Consider the following 19,443-nt stretch of genomic DNA (forward strand, 5'->3'; position numbering starts at 1 on the left):
AGACACATTTTGCAACTTTCTTTAAGCTCATTCTTTTCAGTAATGGTGCCTGCATGTTTATGCGGCTCCAGTTGACAATGACCAAGGTCCTCCTTTTTCCTGCGTTTTTTATCTCTGCATGTGTGAAGGAACAAAGATCACCACGTGTCCTGGGGATATGGGATGCATCTCAAATGTGGCCTTCTCTCTTTATCTCCCGTCTCTTTCATCCACCGTCTTTACACTTATCTGACATGATTAGTTGAATTAAACCTAATCATCGTTCAATGAAAAGATGAGACCACGGGTGAAAGCTTTCGTGTATGTGTTTTGATGAAATTGCAGATGAAAGACAGGAGAGACACTTGTGAAGTTTGTCAAAGGCTGCCAAATAGTTTGCCCTCCCCCTCATATCTTTGATACTTCACTGAGATTCCCTGCCTCCTCTAATTCACACTCTTTTGAAGTACAGGAGCGTCTTAGTCACACTCACATTTCCTCTCTGAGCCCACATGGCCCCTCCTCTGGGAAGGAAGCCTTTTTGGGCTTTTTAAGTATGTGGGTTCAATTCAATGGGAGCTCCTGGCTTTGAAGACTTGTCAGATTACGACGAGGAGTTTCTTTCCTTTCTTTCCCGTCTCTTCCTGGAGTTTTATTTCGGTTAAATTGTATGTGATAATATTGCACAGTTTGATATATTTCTGCACTTGGTTTAGTTCTGTAATGACAGTATCCTTTGAGAGTTTGTGTGGCCATAACCGTCTAATTCTTTATTTTGATGCAGATGTTCAAGCAGACCCTAAAATAACATTTCCTGTTATTGAAATAGTAAAGATATATAATTGTGCAGCTGTGGTGGGGGTACTCACTTTTCTCACGCACACTTATTCACAGCCAGACTACATTACCATATTATGCTATTATGGCTAAATAGGTAATTGTAATGAGACTGTCCTTTTGTGATAATCTTGACTTCATTAAGTGATAACATGAAATTGATGAAGTGGTTATTTTAGCTCTGCGACCCTGAAACACAATGACTTTTCTGATTGAAGTCTGTGTAACACTGACCTCACATACAGCAAACACAACACTGCAGTTGTCAGTGTGCTGCCATTTTACTACCAATCCAATTTTTCCAGGGTTGTCTCAGAGGCTAGATCAATGTAACGTTGTTTAAACAATCCAGTTTAACACATCTGGGTCAAGGGGGCTGATGTTTGACTTATGGCGCCTCTGACCTCACTGTTCTCTACCTGAACAAATGTTTGAACACTGCTGGTTACATAGTTTACAAAGCTGGAAATATAGTGTCACATCTTCACAATACAAGCTAACTCTATTATTGTGTTATTATTGAAATTATCACTCCACAAATTATCCTAAGACACGATCCCTTTGTAGACTTGGTGTTTATTTCTTATTTTATCTCAAGAAATAGAATGATCTGAAACAAACCAATGGCTTATTGACATTTTCTTGTCTTTCTGAAGTAGATTTTCTGTTCAGCAGCTTTGTGGAGCTCTGAGGCTGTTGATGGGTTTAACAGGCCTCAGTGTGGCTCCCTGTCCTGTGTCTGGCTGTGATTGTTCTTTTCTAGCGAGCTTCATGTTGCTGCTGTCCTTACCCTCTCTCTGATTTGGGCTCTTTCATTTCTGTGGTGATGTGTTGGCCTGCTACCAACAGCGCAGTCACACTCAAAAAATCAAGGGTTTCCTCAGTGCACTGCCACAGAATATGAGCAAAACAACTGCGTTCAGTGGAAGCGCAACTGAATGAAACGTTGTTAATAGTAGAATTATGGTTTGTGTCAAACTCACTCTGGTTCAAGGCAGGTTACTTGCATGAAAAAGCCTTTTTGTGCTCAGCCGTTGCAAAACCGTGGAACATTATTCCTGACAGCCGAGTGTAGATCAGGTTTCGTGTCATGTTTCAGTCTTGAGACTCAATTTCAGCAGTTTCCCTGACAACTGTGTGCGTGTGTGTGTTTATGTATGTGTGTGCGCCTGCGCAATGCAGTTGTGGAAAAAAATCAATTTGCAGTATTGTACTTGCATTCTACTTTACTATTATATTTACATCACAGATAGGGCGAGCTCTCCACAGGATGATTTGTGTGTGTGTATGTGCTGTTTTTAAACACTGACCAATTTAGTTTCTCAGGCATCATTATCAGCGAAAGCAGCAGTTTATACCTGCGTGTGTAATCAGCAAGTTGGTGCATTGTGTAAAAATAGGCTAATTAGACATTTTGAATGCAGTTTTTGGCCAATTTAGATTGAGTTTTCAAAATTCCTGAAGCAGTGAACTTGTGGAAGTAGTTCATAAAATATTTTGAAAACAACCTCAGCATGAAATAATCTCATAAATACAGAAGAAGATTACTGATGGATGATCTTTGTTGATTATTAAGTGTGTTCATTGTGTGACTTTTCTAAGTCACATTTACATTTAATTAAAACGTTTTTTTTTTCTTGAGATAAATGCACGATCCAAGGTCCTGTTTTAACAAGGATGCACTGTGTCATTGATACGATGCAGCAGAATCTGGGCCCAGCCGTTATGATCGAGTTACAGACAACAGTGACGACTACGTCAGAGCTGCAGCTTCTGTCAAACCTCCAACACCTTTCGTCAGGCAAATGAGTATTAACAGCAGTTTAGATTTACATCTGTACAAGGACATGTTGCAGGTAGCTTACGGTACTACGCCGTAGACGTTAGATGATTTTTATTTACTGATTTACTTCTCTTCCCTCCAGCCTCTGCATTGTTTTCTCCTTGGCTGCTTGAAAAGCCACTGAATGACTTTGCAAGTTTGTGATGATATTCAAATGATAAAATTCAATTTTACTTTTAAATTATTATTCTCGTCCCAATTACTTTTTTTGTTTGTCTCTCAGTCTGTTTCTCAGTGTCTTCTATTTCCACCTCCCTGATAATAAAGTAGTGTAATTATATATGTGTATAGATGTGTTTTTTAATGAGTCCTTCCTCTCTGTTTTCAGACTGCCAAAGGGTACATCCTCCTGTTCGACGTGCTGGGTGGAGGGGATGACAAATACCTCTATGAGCCTGTCTACCCAAAGTGAGTGCAGCACACATACAAAGTGACACACATGCTTATGTAAGGTGAGCAGAGTGAAAGGGGCCAAGCTGGATTTTCCAGGGACGCTCCACCAACTTCTCCCTTAAACTTAATTGTGTTATATGAATATTTCATATTACCCATATCAACTTGGTGTTTGCATTTCCAAAACACAACCTTTGAAAACTGTTTCAGTTGAAACGTCAGACACAATTTGACCCCTGCTACGTTGCTGCTGCTACCTTGTGACTGCTTATGACACATTATAACAACATGGCTGATTATAAACAGAAGCAAAATTAATTTAAATGCAGCTTTTTTACCCTTTGGGTATTTCTTGCTCGTTGCAGTTTATTCCTCATTACACTCAGCGTTGCATCTGTCCGTTAGAGCAGCTGGAAAACAGTGGCAGGAGGAATACCAGAACTAAATCCTGTAGCATAGTTTTGTTTACCCATGACTTCATGTTTTCTCTGCAGTGATTATGTGATTGATGACAGTGGGTAGTGAAATTTGAGAAGCTATGATAGGTTCATCTAATACAACAAATACACAACATGGCCATAAGTTGTGTGGATGAAAAAAGAGTGTCTCTGCATTTCTTATTTTCCTTCCCTGAACTTTCCCTTCCTCTGGTTTGTATCTTTCAAGCTTCCACATTGTGTGTTCATTTGTGGTGTTTGCCTTTGAGTGTGTATTGTGTGAGGATTAGAGCATTTCACATTCCTGGAGTACATACCCACAGCGGTGGGGCAAGTCTCTGCCTGTAAAGTGATGTTTCGTTCAAGATGAAAATGTTTTTTTTTCGCACTTTGCTTCACACATGATTAAAACTTAAACATCGATTTGTATTAATGTGTTTTCACAGGGGAAGTTCTCGTGTGAAAGTGACCCCAGGTTACAAGGAAGAGCAATGTGCCCCTGCCCTGTCTTTAGAAATGAAGAAGCCGGTGGATCTGGAGGCCCCCATCACCAGGTGGATACTTTCTTATTGTCCTTTGTCTCTCTCATTCTGTTGTGTCTGCCTGTTTCTCTACACATAAACCCTATTGACCCTCAGCCCAGGCCAAGCAGGCAATGATGCAGGGCATCCTTAAAGTCCCTTGAAACTCTCCTGACTTTAGTTTGTGGATGTGTCACAAACCCAATATGCACACAAACTGAAACCACGGAAAGATGCATTACGCAGTATATTTAGTAAGCAGTTTACAATATCACTGTGAATCCAATGTAAGAGCTTCCTGTAAACAAAGAGAGTTTTCTTATCCTCCCCTTGTGCAGTTTCACCACTGTGTACATTTTCCTGTAAACACAGTTTCAAATCTTACATCGGAAGCCTTCCACTTGCGGCTCGATTAACTAAACAAGTCAAAACAAAATGTAACATGTTATTCCAGCTTCCTTCCAGTAGCTTTAGTTTACTGCACTGACTACAGGATCTGAACTGCATATATGTTGTTTTACCCAAGGCAGTTCCCTAGTGGCCATTTATAGAAATTCCACCATTGTTGTAGCTGCTAAACATTACCCACGCTCTGTATCTGCTAAGATCATTTGGCTCAGAGTTGTGGCCTAACAAAAAAATAATCTCTCCTTCCTCTCATGGAAATTCAGGCATCGTCAGTGAGAAATGGCCGAGGTGCAGTGAGAATCCACCCTCGTTCACTCTGTGTGAGTTGTAAACACAGAGGCCTGCAGAGAAATATGCATGAATCTGCAGGAACGGAGAGTCGCTGAGAGGGAAGAGTGATGGACAGATGTGGGGGTGGAAGGGTTTAGTCATTGAAGAAAGGAGAGAATGACACATTCATCCCCAGTGTTGCACGGACGCGTCAGTGATTCACATCGGACGTTAGAGCAAATATTGTCCCTAATGAGACTTGTGAGCTGTCAATCTCATTAAATATAATTTAGCTGTGACATAACCTGACTACACTTGCTTGTTACTCAAAATGAGGGGTGTCTATTTTGTCATCTCCAAAGCCGGCTCTATAAAATGTTGACAGGCTGTTTTCTTTCCTACACATGCTCTGTAAAGGCTTAAAAAAAGAGCCATAAACTATATGTTTCCTCCCTTTTTCCTATTAATTATGACGCGTTGCACTTCAGTTCCTCTAGCTGTCAACAACACCCTGTTGGAACACAACATTTTTTTCTCAGCAAATCATTTTAATTTTTAATTGCCATTGTGCAAAAACAACCCTTTTTACCATTGAAGACCGTGGTGGTCTTAAAGTCCACGAATTATAATATAATTGGTGAGAAGAAAAAAAATTATAACAATTAACTGGAAAATCGGTGTCTGCTAAACCTCCTTATTTTCTCCTTCGTGATTTCAGTCTTTGCTCATTTCAGTTCTTTCATAGTTTCTCTCTTCTTGTTTGTCACCTTCCCTCCTTTCACCCTCACTCCCTTTAACTTGAAGCCTTTTGTACGCTGAGTGACTAGAGCTGTCATCTGCCAATTTTCTGCTCAATTTTCCTTTTCTCCATATTTTTATTTATCTTGCGTTTCTTATTATCGGCGTCTCTCCTGCCTCTGTGTTCATCTGTCACTTCTCCTCCGCAGTCTGCACTAGATTACAGGGTAATCATCCGAACGAGAGAGCGCTGACTGCATTTCACAGGCACAGCTGGATTTTGCAGGAGATGAGCGGGCGTCTCCTGCTGTGAAGCCGCCATAAAAGTCATTGCCTCCTCCACAGTGAAAGTCCACTGTTCTTCACATCTTTTGTCTCCCTTTATTCTCTTTCCTTTCTCACCCTTGCTTTTCATCACTCGCTTGTCCCATTGTGTCATCCTCAGGCCGGGGACAATGAAGCGCTATGCACACACACACACACACACACACACACACACACACACACACACACACACACACACACACACACACACGCTGTTTGTTCCCTTGTGTGTTAGAGGACAGTGAGCCTTGGCACTGGCAGCTATGTGGCCTCGTCGCAGCTGACCAGTAAAACTTCCAGGCTTCGCTCAGAGGGCACAGCTGGATGAAGACTAGCCCACTGTTTTCTAACACTCTGGTGTTTATCTGGTCCCCGCCCTTCCCACAAACTGCCCCTGTCTTCCACTACCTATTCAATTTTTTCAATCAAAATGCTAATTTAAGTTTTTTATTTTGTCTTCCTCCCACCAGTCTGCAGTCCCTCCAGGAGGACTTGCTGGTGTGCACGGCAGACGGCTACCTCCATGTGCTGCACTGGGACGGGCTGGGCAGTAACGGGCGCAAGGCCATCTGCCTCACTACCATCCCTTTCTCACTCGACCTGCAGTCTGCTCGAGGTGAGAGAAAACCTGTGCATGAAGCTAACCACACACAGCACATCTGATTGTCAATGAAAGTGTTAAAAGAAGCTACAGATCACTTGATATTGTTGAGAAATAAGTTAACTTTCCATCATTGGCTGCAGCTCCTGATTCTGTGTCTTTGTCGTATTATGTTTGTGTGTGAGGTGTTTCTCATGTTGTGAGGGACCTAAATCTACTGTATATCTACACAGTCACATAATTGGGAATTGTTTGAAGGTTAGGCTTAGCATTATCTGTCAGGTTTAGGCTTGTAGTAGTTATTGTTAAGGTTTAGGTGTCTTCAGAAAATATATTTAGGTAATTGTAATGCGCTCTGAAATCATGGGTGTGTGTTTGTGTGTAGGTGGTCCCTCTCTGGACCTGGAGGGAGTGTATATCCGTTGCATGGAGTATTGTGTGACCCATGATGGGTACGCTGTGGTTCTGAGCGATGGGCGGCTGGGCTTCATCACACCGCTTAACAACACCATCACCGCAGACGTAAGGACGGTCACAGACACACACACGAACACTTGCAGTCTATCTTAAAATATACACATGACACATTTTTAAGTGTGTAATACTTTTGGTCTTTAAATCTATTAAGTCTTATATATATTTACACGCACAGATACCCTGCAGTTGGTACAGCTTATTTTTACACTATGCAAATTAGCATATGACACAGAGGAGTCACCTCAGATGTATTTTAATCAGGAAAATCCCTGATAGAATAACATGTCTGTTTTGTGATCTTATCCTTTGTTCCTACAAATCAATTGAAATTTCTGTTTGGCTTTCGTGTAGCTGATGGAATCTGTTACCTCGCCATGCTCCAAGGTATTTTTGTGTGGAAATAAAATCTATTTTAATAATAGGTACAGATGTAAAAACAAACAATCAATGGAGGTCAAGTGGACGCACTGTGTTCTTTTTGAGAGTTGTCGTTGAGGCCTCTCTGGTTTCAGTAAAGTTTGATTTAATAATGAAAGCAGCAACAGTTACCTCAGTTTTCCTGAAGAGGAGCGATAGAACCATTTATGGAGGACAAAAGTCCAAACTGGTGATGCGTAGGATTCAGTTCAGGACCTGGAGGTATTTCTTTATCTGGCTTTATTAGCCTGGCCTGTATCTGTTTATTTTTCTGAAAACTGGCATGAAATTAGATACTTGAAACTGGAATGTAGGTGTTAACGTCACCATCAAGATATATAAAGCGATGTGTTTTTAAGGATGATAGCAGTTAAGTCACTGACATCATACAGACAAAAAGCTATATATGATATTGTTAATGATTGTGTTTTCGTGTGTGTGTCTCCAGCAGCTGCAGGGCGTCTGGGCGGCAGATGTCACGGATGGCACCTGTGTGGCCGTCAACAACAAGTACAGACTGATGGCCTTTGGCTGCGCCAGGTATGCATCTTTCCCATTTTCTCACTTTGTCTGCGCAAAACAGTGTTGAGATGTAAACGTGGATGCGTTTGTTTGCGTATGTGTGTGACAGAGAGCGATTGTTGTCCGTGTGTGTCCACTGAGAATCTGTCAGCTTGTGTTTGCAGAGGCTGCCTCTTGTGTGCTTGTCAGAAGCTCCTCATGGATCGTACGATCTGCCTGCTTGGCAGGAATTTCTCTTCCTCACTGCTCTATTCTCTTCAACTTTTTCTTATGTTTTGTTTGTGTCTTGTACTTTAACATGTGATTATCGTCCAAAAAGTCCTCCAGACAGTATAGCTGCTTTTAGACATTGCACTGGAAAATGTTCCTGCTGTGGAAAGAATCTATTATCTGAGGATGAAAAAGAGATGCCATACACATAGAACATAGAAGACAAAGATGTCAACTTGGAAAGATGAGGAGATTCAAGAGCTTTACGGAGATAATGGCCGATGCCTGTGTCAACGTGCTATGAACAAAACCACTGTGCTGTCTGCAACGGAAGTTATGTGTCATGTCCTGCCTCCTGCAGGCACCACCCTGACTCCACCTCTCTGGCCTGAATGTCCCACACACTTTCCCATTGTTGTGAATGCATCTGACCTGGGGTTCATGTCGGAAAAATGCTTTAGAGAAAAATAAAGGTCTCGCAGTTCAGGGAGAAAACAAAGCTCAGTATGGTCTTGCTAAATACACATCCAATTAAAGTGATTGTTACTTAAATTTACATTGGTGTGATTTTTACTGCCGATTTAACGTCCTCATCAGTTGGCAGCGGTTGAAGATAAAGTGTTTGCTATGACACACAGTAGAAGTACTTTGACCTTGGCGTTGTTGATTTAGAGGTATGTGCATGCATGCGTGTGTCCAAATGAGTGTGCAGTCGAGTGCACGGACACGCTGGAAGTTGTTCAAAGCAGAGAAATGTAGCTTGAAGGTATTTACTCCAAATTACAGCCAGAGGTCACCGGCCCTGTCCCAGCGCTGATCGTTAAATCTTAAAATGATGTCTGTTTAACTGCGGCTGCTCTCGTTTCAGTGGCTCGGTGCTGGTGTACATGATCGACAGCGCAGGGTCCATGCAGCTCTCCCACAAACTGGAGCTCACCCCAAAACACTACCCAGGTACCATCCATACGTATCTCCTCGAGTCTCCCTCCTCTCTTTATCTGCCTCTCTGTCTGTCTTACCCCTACACACAGTCCTCTCTGAGATAACTCACATTCCTTCAGCTTTCTCCCTCTGGGGTATACACGTCTAGGTTTCCTCACAGATCACATCTGTTTCAGTCAGACTTCTAAAATGGGATCTAGAGCCACAGCTCCACCTAGTGGTAGAACGTCCATGTAGAACCGCCACTGAATCGGCCTGTTTCTAATTTAAGCGAGTTTTATATTTATAGGCATTTTATAAAGTCTTATTAGGGACTCAAATGATTTAAAGTAAAGGCAGTGGTGGAGAAAAATATTCTTGGTCAAACTGAAATGTGTGTGAGAAATTCAAATAAATTCTAGTCTAGAGTGCAATGACTCAGTGCTTCAAACACGTCATTTGAAAAAAATTGAATTTCTAAGAAGTCAACAAAAGCTCCAGGGTTCTGAACTTGATTCTAACATCGTTGCCTCTTCAGACATCTACAACAAGACGGGCCCAGTCAAACTCATCTGCTGGTCACCTGACTACAGTGTCGTCATGGTTACGTGGGAGTGCGGTGGCCTATCGCTGTGGAGCGTCTTCGGAGCTCACCTCATCTGTACTCTGGGAGAGGACTTTGCGTGGGTGGACACACACATCCGCACACATCTGTTAATGACATTTCATGTGAACCATTTTGTTGTAATTGTGGAACTTCTAATATTTTTTTGTATTTTTCATCCTCCCCTCAGGTATCGTTCTGATGGTACTAAGAAGGACCCCATTAAAATCTGCTCTATGGTTAGTGGAGTTCTAGTACCGTCCCAACAACAAACATTTAAAAAAAGAAAAGAACGCTTGATTACTAAATATTAAAAAGACTTAAAGCCACAAAGATCAAGTAATTGAAAGAGTCATAAAACATGACTATAAAAGAAAGTCCAACCACAGCTTGTTTGAGTTGAAACTCACTCATCATGCCTGTTATTTAAAAGCAAATTGCAGTTCATTGAAGTGGAACAGAAGCAATTCCATGTGCTCAAATTAGAATAGTGAGTTTTTCTTCATTGCATGGTTTATCTGTTGCATATTAAAATGATTTTCTACATATTGGCAGTTATTTTTTTGTTCTCAAAGCGGGAAGAAAGAGATTACCAGTTAAATGTATAATGCATTTTCTCCTACCATGGTTCATACTGAAACTTGCCCTCTGCCGATCACAGAGCTGGGGAGCAGAGGGCTACCACCTGTGGGTGCTGCCTATCAAACCAGAGAGGAAACGGCAGGAAGAACAGCAGGAAGAGGTGGAGATGGAGACGGTGGAACCTCCTCAGCCCTCCCTGCAGGCCGGCATTCTGCAGTTCCAATTCATCAAGAGCGCCCTCACAGTCAACCCATGCACAGTGAGAAGAGACACATGATAAACCTTTTGTCCAAACATACAAAATGCACGTCAACATTAACAATTCATGCTGTGTGTGATGCTCTCTCGACCGTGCAGAGTAACCAGGAGCAGGTGTTACTCCATGGCGAAGACCGCCTCTACCTGACCTGCGGTGACCCCTCGCAGGTCCAGGGCAACTCTGACCCGCACACACACTTGCACCCGTGCGATGGCAGCCCGATGCATCCCGCCCCCAAACACGAATCCTCTCTCTCTCAGGGACTCAGCACTTTACTGGGACACAAGCATTGGCACGTGGTCCAGGTGAGGATGCACACACACTTTGCGTCTCGATAGGAGGGATTTTATTTTGAAAAACAATGGCAAGATTCTTGACTTATTTCTCAGGATTCAGGTGCACAGAATGAATTAATTCATGATCAAAATAGATGCATTTCGTATTTTTTTCTAATTCTCCTTTCCGTTTGCTTTCCTCAAGATCCACAGCACATACCTAGAGAGCAACTGGCCAATAAGGGTGAGTCACATAGTGTATTAAATTGTCATTGGAATTTTTTCCCATGAGTGCTCAGATGAAGGCATGGCCATTTTTTATGATTTATGCCTAAACATACAATATTGTGCTCTTTGTGTACAGTTTGCAGCCATAGACACAGCAGGCCAGTGCATGGCTGTAGCAGGGAGGCGGGGTTTTGCACACTACTCCTTATTCACAAGGAAATGGAAGCTGTTTGGAAATATCACTCAGGTAAGTAACGGCCGTCCACTGGAGGACAAAAATCTACATTTAATCCTCTCTGAATGTAATTCAGTATTATAAAATATGCCTTGAAAGTGTTAACTCTGAATCAATTGTAATTTTATTTTGTCTAGACTGAACATGTCGGCAATTATCAACTCTTACCTTTTAATTCTCCCAGATATATCAGTGTAATACACTTTGCACAGCTAGATTTTCTATCACCAACAGTTTGTCAAAATATTATTTACATGTAGACACTTTTAATGGTTAAGATTTGTTATATTTCTAAATATTTCCAGTTTAGTTTTCTGTCAGTAATGGTTAAGTTGTGTTTGTATTTCTCTGTAGGAGCAGAACATGACGGTGACGGGAGGTCTCGCTTGGTGGAACGACTTTGTGGTGGTGGCCTGCTACAACCATATAGACCACCAAGAGCAGGTGAGGCTGAGGACCCACTCACATCATCCTCACACATCTCTCTACTTCATAATATAGATGATGATTTAGTTTCTGTCAATCACATCATGACGTCTCTCTCTGTTTCCTCTCTCTGGACACCAGTTGAGGCTCTACCAACGCTCATCCAACCTGGACAACGCCTTCGCCTCGGTCACTAAGCTGCACTCCGGCACGCTGCTGCTCAACGTCTTCAGAGACATGGTCATCTTGTTCCGAGACGACTGCTCCATCTGCCTCTATAGCATTGAGAGGAGGAATGACGGGTGGGCTCATGTTACGCTTCCACTTACAGAAGATTCAACATATCTGACATGCATCTTTCCCCAAGAAAAATATAATTTGTCTGTATTCTAACAAATTTTGCCTTATTCACACTACTGGTCAAACTTTGTGTTCTGGAAACAAATGTTATTACTGTTAAGAGCTGATTGTGTCTTTTCTAAGTTGGATCTTCTGCATATTCAACACAGTTTTCTTCATTTCACACACTCCGGCACGAGGGAATTCCCTGGCACCAGTAGTCATAATAGTTTTAGATATCGGTGCTGTTCCCTTGGGAAAAGAGGCCGTTAGTTAAAGCTGTTGACCTAAAACCTGTCACATGACAGAGCTGGGCCTCAGCTTTATGTCTCACATAGTTTGTAATACAATAGTGTTTCACCAGTGTCAGAAGGATCACTGTCTAAATTCAAGTTTAATTAAAAAGCTTAATATAATCAGGAAACCAGCCTGAATAAAATGGTTCAGTATCTTATGACTTTTCCAGAAAGAAAATTTGATTTTCCTCGGCATTCAAATTCGTCTGCCTAAAAGGTTCTCTCAATCTTTTTCAAGCACCTTATTGTTAAATACTCTTCATCCTGTTGTTCTTCACATGCATTATGTGTGTTTTTAACTTAATGTCATGAATTGTGACTCACTGTGTGTATTTGTGTGTGTCGCTCCAGCCCAAACCCGTCAGCCAGCGTGGAGCTGCTGCAGGAGGTGTCCATGTCTCGCTACATCCCCCACCCGGCCCTCGTGGTCTCTGTCACACTCACGTCCGTGCGCACAGAGACCGGCATCACATTGAAAGCCCCGCAGCAGGTAACAAACACATTTACACAAATGCACAAACATGAAATATCTACTGTTGCATGTCTATTCATGATTTATGGTTGTCTATTTCAGGCCTGCGTGGCAGAAAGCATCATGTTGAATCTGGCCGGCCAGTTGATCATGCTACAGAGGGACCGCTCAGGTCCACAGGTACGAGAGAAGGATTCCCCTGCTAACAACAAGAAGCTGGTGAGTGGAAACACTGTTAAATGTTGATATTTAGATTTCATATTTTTGTCAAGGATTCCCTGTAACTCTGTTTATTTTTCGTCCCTAGCTACCATTTTGTCCTCCTGTGGTGTTGGCCCAGTGTGTGGAACATGTGTGGACCACCTGTCGCTCCAACAGGAAGAAGCGCTACCTGCTGGACGCCCTGTGGCTGTCGTGTGGCGAAGCCGGCATGAAAGTCTGGTTGCCGCTGTTCCCCCGGGACCACCGCAAGCCCCACTCCTTCCTCTCCAGACGCATCATGCTGCCGTTCCACATCAACATCTATCCTCTGGCTGTGCTGTTTGAGGACGCCCTGGTGCTCGGGGCAACCAATGAGACTGTGCTCTACGATGGGCTGCAGGGATCAGCAGAGCCACTGGAGGCGCTCTTTCCCTACTGCACAGTAGAGAGGACCTCCCAGATCTACCTCCACCACATCCTCAGGCAGCTGCTGGTTCGAAACCTGGGTGAACACGTACGTGAACCCACCTCTCTTTTCATCTTTTAGCTTATTAAAGGACTGCTGGAGAAAAATCAACACAATTAAACAATTCCTCTATTCTTTCCTTCACCCACAGGCTTTGATGCTGGCTCAGTCATGTGCCTCCCTCCCCTACTTCCCCCATGTCATGGAGCTGATGGTGCATGTGGTCCTGGAAGAAGAGGCGACGTCCCGGGAGCCCATCCCAGACCCTCTGCTGCCCACCGTGGCCAAGTTCATCACGGAGTTCCCGCTCTTCCTTCAGACCATCGTCCACTGCGCCCGGAAGACGGAGTACGCGCTGTGGAACTACCTGTTTGCCGCTGTGGGAAACCCCAAAGATCTGTTCGAGGAGTGCCTCATAGCTCAGGACCTGGACACAGCAGCTTCTTATCTGATTATACTGCAGGTAGTTACCAGGGATGAGCTTTTCACTACAGAGCTCTGAGACTATTTAACAGGCCTAGACAGAAAACAAGTTACATCCATAGTCGCACAATTAATAAAATCCTAGTTATTTACAAAAGTTATTTAGTGTGCCATGAAAAACTCTTGTTGCTCACTGTCTTTTCTACTGTTCCCTCCATCTTAAGAACATGGAGGTTCCAGCAGTGAGCAGGCAGCACGCCACCCTCCTCTTCAACACGGCGTTGGAACAGGGCAAGTGGGACCTGTGTCGGCACATGATCCGATTCCTCAAAGCCATTGGCTCAGGGGAGATGGAGACTCCGCCCCCAACACCCACCACTCAGGTGAGCAAGTTCAAATCATCTCAACACTAGGCAATTTGTGCAGTTTATACTTGTGCCATGTCCACATCCAGTTAAAAGGAAAAAATGAAAATCATATTCACAGAAGTGGTCATTTATCCTCACTAAAAGGCCAGAAACATTGATATTTGTTTAAAAAGTTGGTTTTAAACGTAGTCATCAGTGGCTTATTGTGTCTGGAAGGCCAAATCTAATTAGAAATAAGTAATGTCTTGAAATATGGTACAAAATCAATGCTTAGATGACATACAGCTTCCTGCTGGGATGCCGGGGCTAATATATTCATCAATATTGTTCACATCAAAACACCAGAAATGGCACAAGAAGAGTTTGGACATCGAATAACAAACCAGACTTCTGGAAACAGCTCAACTGTCGTCTCTTTATTAGATCCACAAACATTTCACTGTGAAGTGAACAATAATAAATGAATATAAATATGGATATAAGTGAACATAATGATGTGTGTATTCTTTGTGGTAGGAACCCAGCTCAACTGAGATCTTTAGAAATCGCAGCATTAGTTTGTCTCAGTCGGCAGATTGCATCACTACAGGAAAGTTCAACCTGCAGAAGACCTTCAGTATGCCAGCTGGACCCTCGGCTAAAGGGTACAGACATTCACACACACACACACATTTTGGAGATTTTGATTGATTGACTTGATTCAGTTTTCCTCACGGTTTTCTTATTGTCCTTCTCCCTGCTCTGGTTCCTGACAGCCGGGATGTGGAATGTGCAGAGAACATGTATATTGACATGATGCTGTGGCGCCACGCCCGTCACCTCCTGGAGCAGGTGCGCCTCCGCGACCTGGGCTGCTTCTCGGCACAGCTGGGCTTCGAGCTCATTGGCTGGCTGTGCCGCGAACGGAACCGCGTGGCTCACGTAGATGATTTTGTTTCGGCGTTGAAACATCTCCACAAGGATTTTCTCTGGCCGTTCCCTGTCATTCCTGTGGGAAGCCTCAGCTCGCCCCTGAAGAACGGGCGGTGTCGCACAGGTGAGCGACGGGATCCAGATAAAAGAGGAACTCATTCATAAAAGTTAGACCTTTGATTCAATGCTTATAAATCATGGCGTTTTCTGTTGTTGCTCCAAGTGCTGAGCACCAGGCTGCTGAAGTCACAGTCAGCCGACAGCCTGTTGAACAGCGACATGGACACAGCGCTCCTTCAGGCAGATCCCAGCAACCACACCTGGCTGGCCGGGCTGGGGGGGCAGGGGGCCAAAGACATGGACACGGCCTCGTCCTCCCACTCCAACCAGCACTCACCACAGACACACGACGCCTTCCTGTCACTGCTCACCAACAAAGGTAAACCCCGACAGAAAAACAGACTCATGTTTGCCAAAGGTGATCCGGTTTTCTTTTGTTTAATCCTTTCTCTCACTCCTCATCCCTCTAGTGGAGGAGTACAGCATCGGCTCGGCCACAGACCTCACAGAAACCAGCTCGGTGGTGGACGGTGATTGGACGATGGTCGACGAGAACTCGTCCACGCTGAGCCTGAGCCAGGCCGAGCTGGAGCACATCTCCATGGAGCTGGCCAACAAGGGCCCGCACAAGTCACAGGTGCAGCTCAGGTGAGTCCACTCTCCCATTTTGTGTTTTTCATTTAATCCAACAAGAAACCAAGGCCTGTAGCTCAACAGCTGATTCCTCTCTCCTCAGGTACCTGCTCCATGTGTTCATGGAGGCCGGCTGCCTGGAGTGGTGCGTGGTGATAGGTTTGATCCTGCGGGACTCTAACGTGATCAAGCAGGTGATCAGCTTCCTGGACAGCCCGGAGGTTCCTCAGGAAACTGTGCAGAATGTCCGGAGCGGCTTGTTGGCCGTGGACACCTGGGTCTCCACTGACTGGTGGGTAAACCTGTCCAGATGGGTTTGTTCCCAGTTTGAGTCTTTATCTCCTTCTATCGTCAGTTTGTTGCTATTACAGATCCTTCTTTTTTCTTTTTTTTAGAACTTTATTAAAGAGAAACACAAACATTCCTTGCGAAAATCACAAATTATATATGACAGACTGATTGGTGAAAAAATAATAAATAAGTAAATAAATAAATGGACAGTTAAGACATTCCATCATACCACAGGATTCCCCTCAGTTAGACAGGTATTCTGCAATAGGTAGCCACCTCCTCACTAAAACAACATCAGACCTTAATTGTAATTGAGCAGTTAAAGCCTCCATTCCACACACCTCCCTCAGCTTCTGTTTCCACTGTGCCACTGTAGGTGGCTGTGGATTCAACCATTTTATTGTCACCATTTTCCTAGCAGTCATCAAGAATATATGTAACAAGTGCTCTTGGTCTCTTGTGACAGATCCTTCTTTTTAATATTAAAAATAATGTATTGTGAAGTGTCATGCTGAACCTTTCTCTGTCCCTCTCCTCTCCTCTCACCTCCAGCCTGGGATACAAACCATTCCTCAACACCATCCAGCCGCAGCTGCAGCAGCTGATCGACTCGGCCTCGGAGCAGATTCTGCCTGAATCCTCCCAGCCGACCAGCCAGAGCTCCAAAATGGGAGGCTCTGAAGGTCTGGGAGGTGCTGCGGCCCCCCGGCCCGAGGACAGCAGGGGGGCCGCGGCGCCGCTGGGCCTGTCGCTGCTGCCCTCCCTGGAACCCGCGGGAGGTTTTCCCCGCCCCCCCTCCGAGGACTGTCCCCCAGAACAGACGGAGGAGCAGGGGGAGGAGGAGGGAGCCTACGACTGCACCCTGTCATGAAGCCAGGCGCCTCCTCCGGACTCCGTGTGAACTCGAGCCTGGAGGGGGCAGCACCAGCAGTGGCTGACTGGAAATGGACCTAATTTGTGTGTGTGTTTGCGAGCGTGCACAGAAAGTACGTCCTGCAGGTTCTTACAGTATTACCCGCTCTTCAGATCCCTGTGGATGCTGAGCAACAGAGACGTCACAGCACAACTGGATGGGATCCGTCTGCCGTCCAGCAGGCCTCACTTTACCAAAACGCTCTGTCAGAATAAAGGTCACCTGTGTGAGTGTGTGGTGGTGTTTGGAAGCTGTGGACCAGCGATGGAAGGCACCGGGTTTTTAATCCAAAACAAGTTGTTCGAAACTCGATCCAGTGCAATTGGAAACTTTAGATTTTATTTTTTTTGGTCAGTGTCTTGTTTCATTCGGTACGAGAATCAGCTCGGAGACGAGTCACCGGAGTGTGTTCGATCCGTCGCTTCTCATCATGTAGAACAAAGCTCTCTGGTGGTGACACCATTTTTCAGGATGCGCTGGAAGTGTGTCTGAGCCTAAAGTGTGCGTTTCACACTTTGCATACCTCATCTGACTTCAAACTATTTTTGTGATTGCCTTTTTCAATGACGTGTGTACAGGAGAACATTATTTTTCTATCACGCACACACCCTGTCCCTCTATAACGAGCAAAAGGTTCACGGTATGAATTCTGTGTAATTCAAGACGAGCGACGACCTGAAGGAGAGGATAACGGTCTCTGGAGGAGTCCGTGGTTGCGAGTGCAGAAGTGTTTTTACCACTGATCAGTACCTCTCTCTGTTCATGTATTTTTCATGCACCCTCCCCCCAGCCCCCCCTTCCCGACCTTGGTGAACTGCAGGCGTAAAACAAATGTTAGAATTGGGAGTTGCTGCCAGAAGCAGCTTTTCTCATCGTGGTCCAGGTTTTTTTAGACAAAGAGCAAAGTCGTGTCCAGTGTTCCTGAGGTGAGCCGATTTAAAGGAGACACATTATGCTCAGATTCATCATTTTAATGTGTGTCACAAGCTTTATACGCCCTAATGTCGTCGTCTCGTGCATCATGCAAATATCGGGCATCTTGATGTCATGTGACAGAATCAGAATAGAATATTATATTGGACAAGGTTCTGCAGGAGCACCGGTGGAGATGCTCCCTTTGCCACAGACTTTTTTAACTTTGCAGAACTTTCACATTCACACAAACACACGTTTAACAGACTAAGAGGAAGCAAAACCTGAAAAGGCATCGTGCGTCTCCTTTAAAGCTGCAGAGCGGTAGAGGTCGTGTGCTGTAAAAACCAAATCATGACACTCTAAACACACATTTGTTTTTCGGTCGGATCGCTAACATCGTGTTATTGAAGCCGTCTTACTCTGCAGGTTTTTTGCCCCCCCGACGTGTCCCTTTGCTGCCGGAGCACAATTTGATTCTCAGTGTTCACGCGTCAGCATCGTTCTGACAAAGAGGAGGAAACTGAAGTCGGTCGGAATCGAACCTTCACCGTGTGATCAGGACAAACATTTCATTCGCCTGCTCCTGTGTGGATCTATATTTGACATGTTTGGTGACTTCCATCACATGGGATTGATTTTTAAATATATATTAGTCATCATTATTAACTATTATTTATTGGCATTATAGCTGAATGATCTTTGCTGAATTGATACCTGGACGTGTGCTTGTATTTTTATTTTTTTTATGACTGATGACTTTTCCTCCTTTTAGTTCATCGGTCACGTATTGGCTCCATAAGCACTAAAAGGTTTATCACAGTTACGTCAGTATTACGTCGTGCAATGCATTGAAATGTTACTCCTCTTCTTTTCTTTGTGTTCCCTCCTTACTTTCTCCGGCTTTTACTTTTCACCAACGACCAAATCAGGCGAATAGACACGTGTTTTCTCTCTTGTGCCGTTTGTGCAAGACGAGTTTGAAAGTCAACGTTTTCCTCTTCTGCGGCTTTTGTCTTCTCCTCTTAACAAAAGGGCAAATTTAAACCCCCTGTGCCCCCCCTTCCCCTCGTCCCCGGCCCTGGCCCCAGGCTACAGCTCCACCTCGCTGCTCCGCTGTACGCTTCTATGTGACTTGAAGAAATGAAACAAAAGAACACGGTGACTTGATGAACCAAAGACTTAACGTCCAGAGGCCTTCTGTTGGGAGCTCGATCGAGCGCTTGAGTCATTATGCAGAGGGAACAAAACCTCACACACACACACACACAACCCATCCTTCTCATTGGAAACGACCATCAACGCTCAGAAACAAGTTCCTCTCTGCGAAGAGCAGTATTTCGGATCTTGTGGTGGTTTCCTTCTCTGCAGGCGAGGAGCGGGTCAGCCAGGTGCGTCTCGCGGTACTTTCTCAGGGGGGGGGGGGTCACGCGTCCACCCAGACGTGGACAGCTCACCCCCCCCCCCCCTCCCGTGTACAGTGTAAGCGTGTTGTGTCCTCGGCAGTAGCAGCAGATTCTCCTCAATGCAGTGTAAAGAAACTCTTGTACATTTGCCTTTTCTACTCATGTTTGGTTTTTCTACTTTACAGTTTTTTTTCCCCCTTGTAAATAAAGATCAATAAATTATTTTTAAAAATGGTTTGTTTGC

At 44.3% G+C, this 19,443-nt stretch overlaps 1 protein-coding gene across 2 annotated transcripts in view; it reads left to right on the forward strand.

Moving 5' to 3' along the window:
* The window catches only part of ric1 (RIC1 homolog, RAB6A GEF complex partner 1), a 31,845-nt gene extending 12,637 nt beyond the window's left edge, over positions 1 to 19,208 (forward strand). The window contains exons 3-28 of one of the 2 annotated variants that reach the window (XM_061069579.1): positions 2,988 to 3,067; positions 3,936 to 4,043; positions 6,221 to 6,366; positions 6,737 to 6,873; positions 7,180 to 7,212; positions 7,694 to 7,785; positions 8,846 to 8,931; positions 9,437 to 9,581; positions 9,693 to 9,741; positions 10,164 to 10,343; positions 10,442 to 10,648; positions 10,824 to 10,862; positions 10,983 to 11,093; positions 11,436 to 11,525; positions 11,649 to 11,809; positions 12,494 to 12,632; positions 12,717 to 12,833; positions 12,922 to 13,329; positions 13,433 to 13,744; positions 13,929 to 14,087; positions 14,589 to 14,716; positions 14,828 to 15,108; positions 15,208 to 15,423; positions 15,515 to 15,692; positions 15,781 to 15,969; positions 16,521 to 19,208. In XM_061069579.1, the coding sequence (XP_060925562.1) occupies positions 2,988 to 3,067; positions 3,936 to 4,043; positions 6,221 to 6,366; positions 6,737 to 6,873; positions 7,180 to 7,212; positions 7,694 to 7,785; positions 8,846 to 8,931; positions 9,437 to 9,581; positions 9,693 to 9,741; positions 10,164 to 10,343; positions 10,442 to 10,648; positions 10,824 to 10,862; positions 10,983 to 11,093; positions 11,436 to 11,525; positions 11,649 to 11,809; positions 12,494 to 12,632; positions 12,717 to 12,833; positions 12,922 to 13,329; positions 13,433 to 13,744; positions 13,929 to 14,087; positions 14,589 to 14,716; positions 14,828 to 15,108; positions 15,208 to 15,423; positions 15,515 to 15,692; positions 15,781 to 15,969; positions 16,521 to 16,839 (4,110 nt within the window). In that variant the 3' untranslated portion in view covers positions 16,840 to 19,208. The remainder of the gene's footprint in view (positions 1 to 2,987; positions 3,068 to 3,935; positions 4,044 to 6,220; positions 6,367 to 6,736; positions 6,874 to 7,179; positions 7,213 to 7,693; positions 7,786 to 8,845; positions 8,932 to 9,436; positions 9,582 to 9,692; positions 9,742 to 10,163; positions 10,344 to 10,441; positions 10,649 to 10,823; positions 10,863 to 10,982; positions 11,094 to 11,435; positions 11,526 to 11,648; positions 11,810 to 12,493; positions 12,633 to 12,716; positions 12,834 to 12,921; positions 13,330 to 13,432; positions 13,745 to 13,928; positions 14,088 to 14,588; positions 14,717 to 14,827; positions 15,109 to 15,207; positions 15,424 to 15,514; positions 15,693 to 15,780; positions 15,970 to 16,520) is intronic. The other variant, XM_061069586.1, reaches the window with a different exon arrangement.
* Positions 19,209 to 19,443: the final 235 nt, after the last annotated feature.

This window comes from Limanda limanda, chromosome 1 (assembly GCF_963576545.1).
Source record: "Limanda limanda chromosome 1, fLimLim1.1, whole genome shotgun sequence".
Classification (NCBI taxonomy): Eukaryota; Metazoa; Chordata; class Actinopteri; order Pleuronectiformes; family Pleuronectidae; genus Limanda; species Limanda limanda.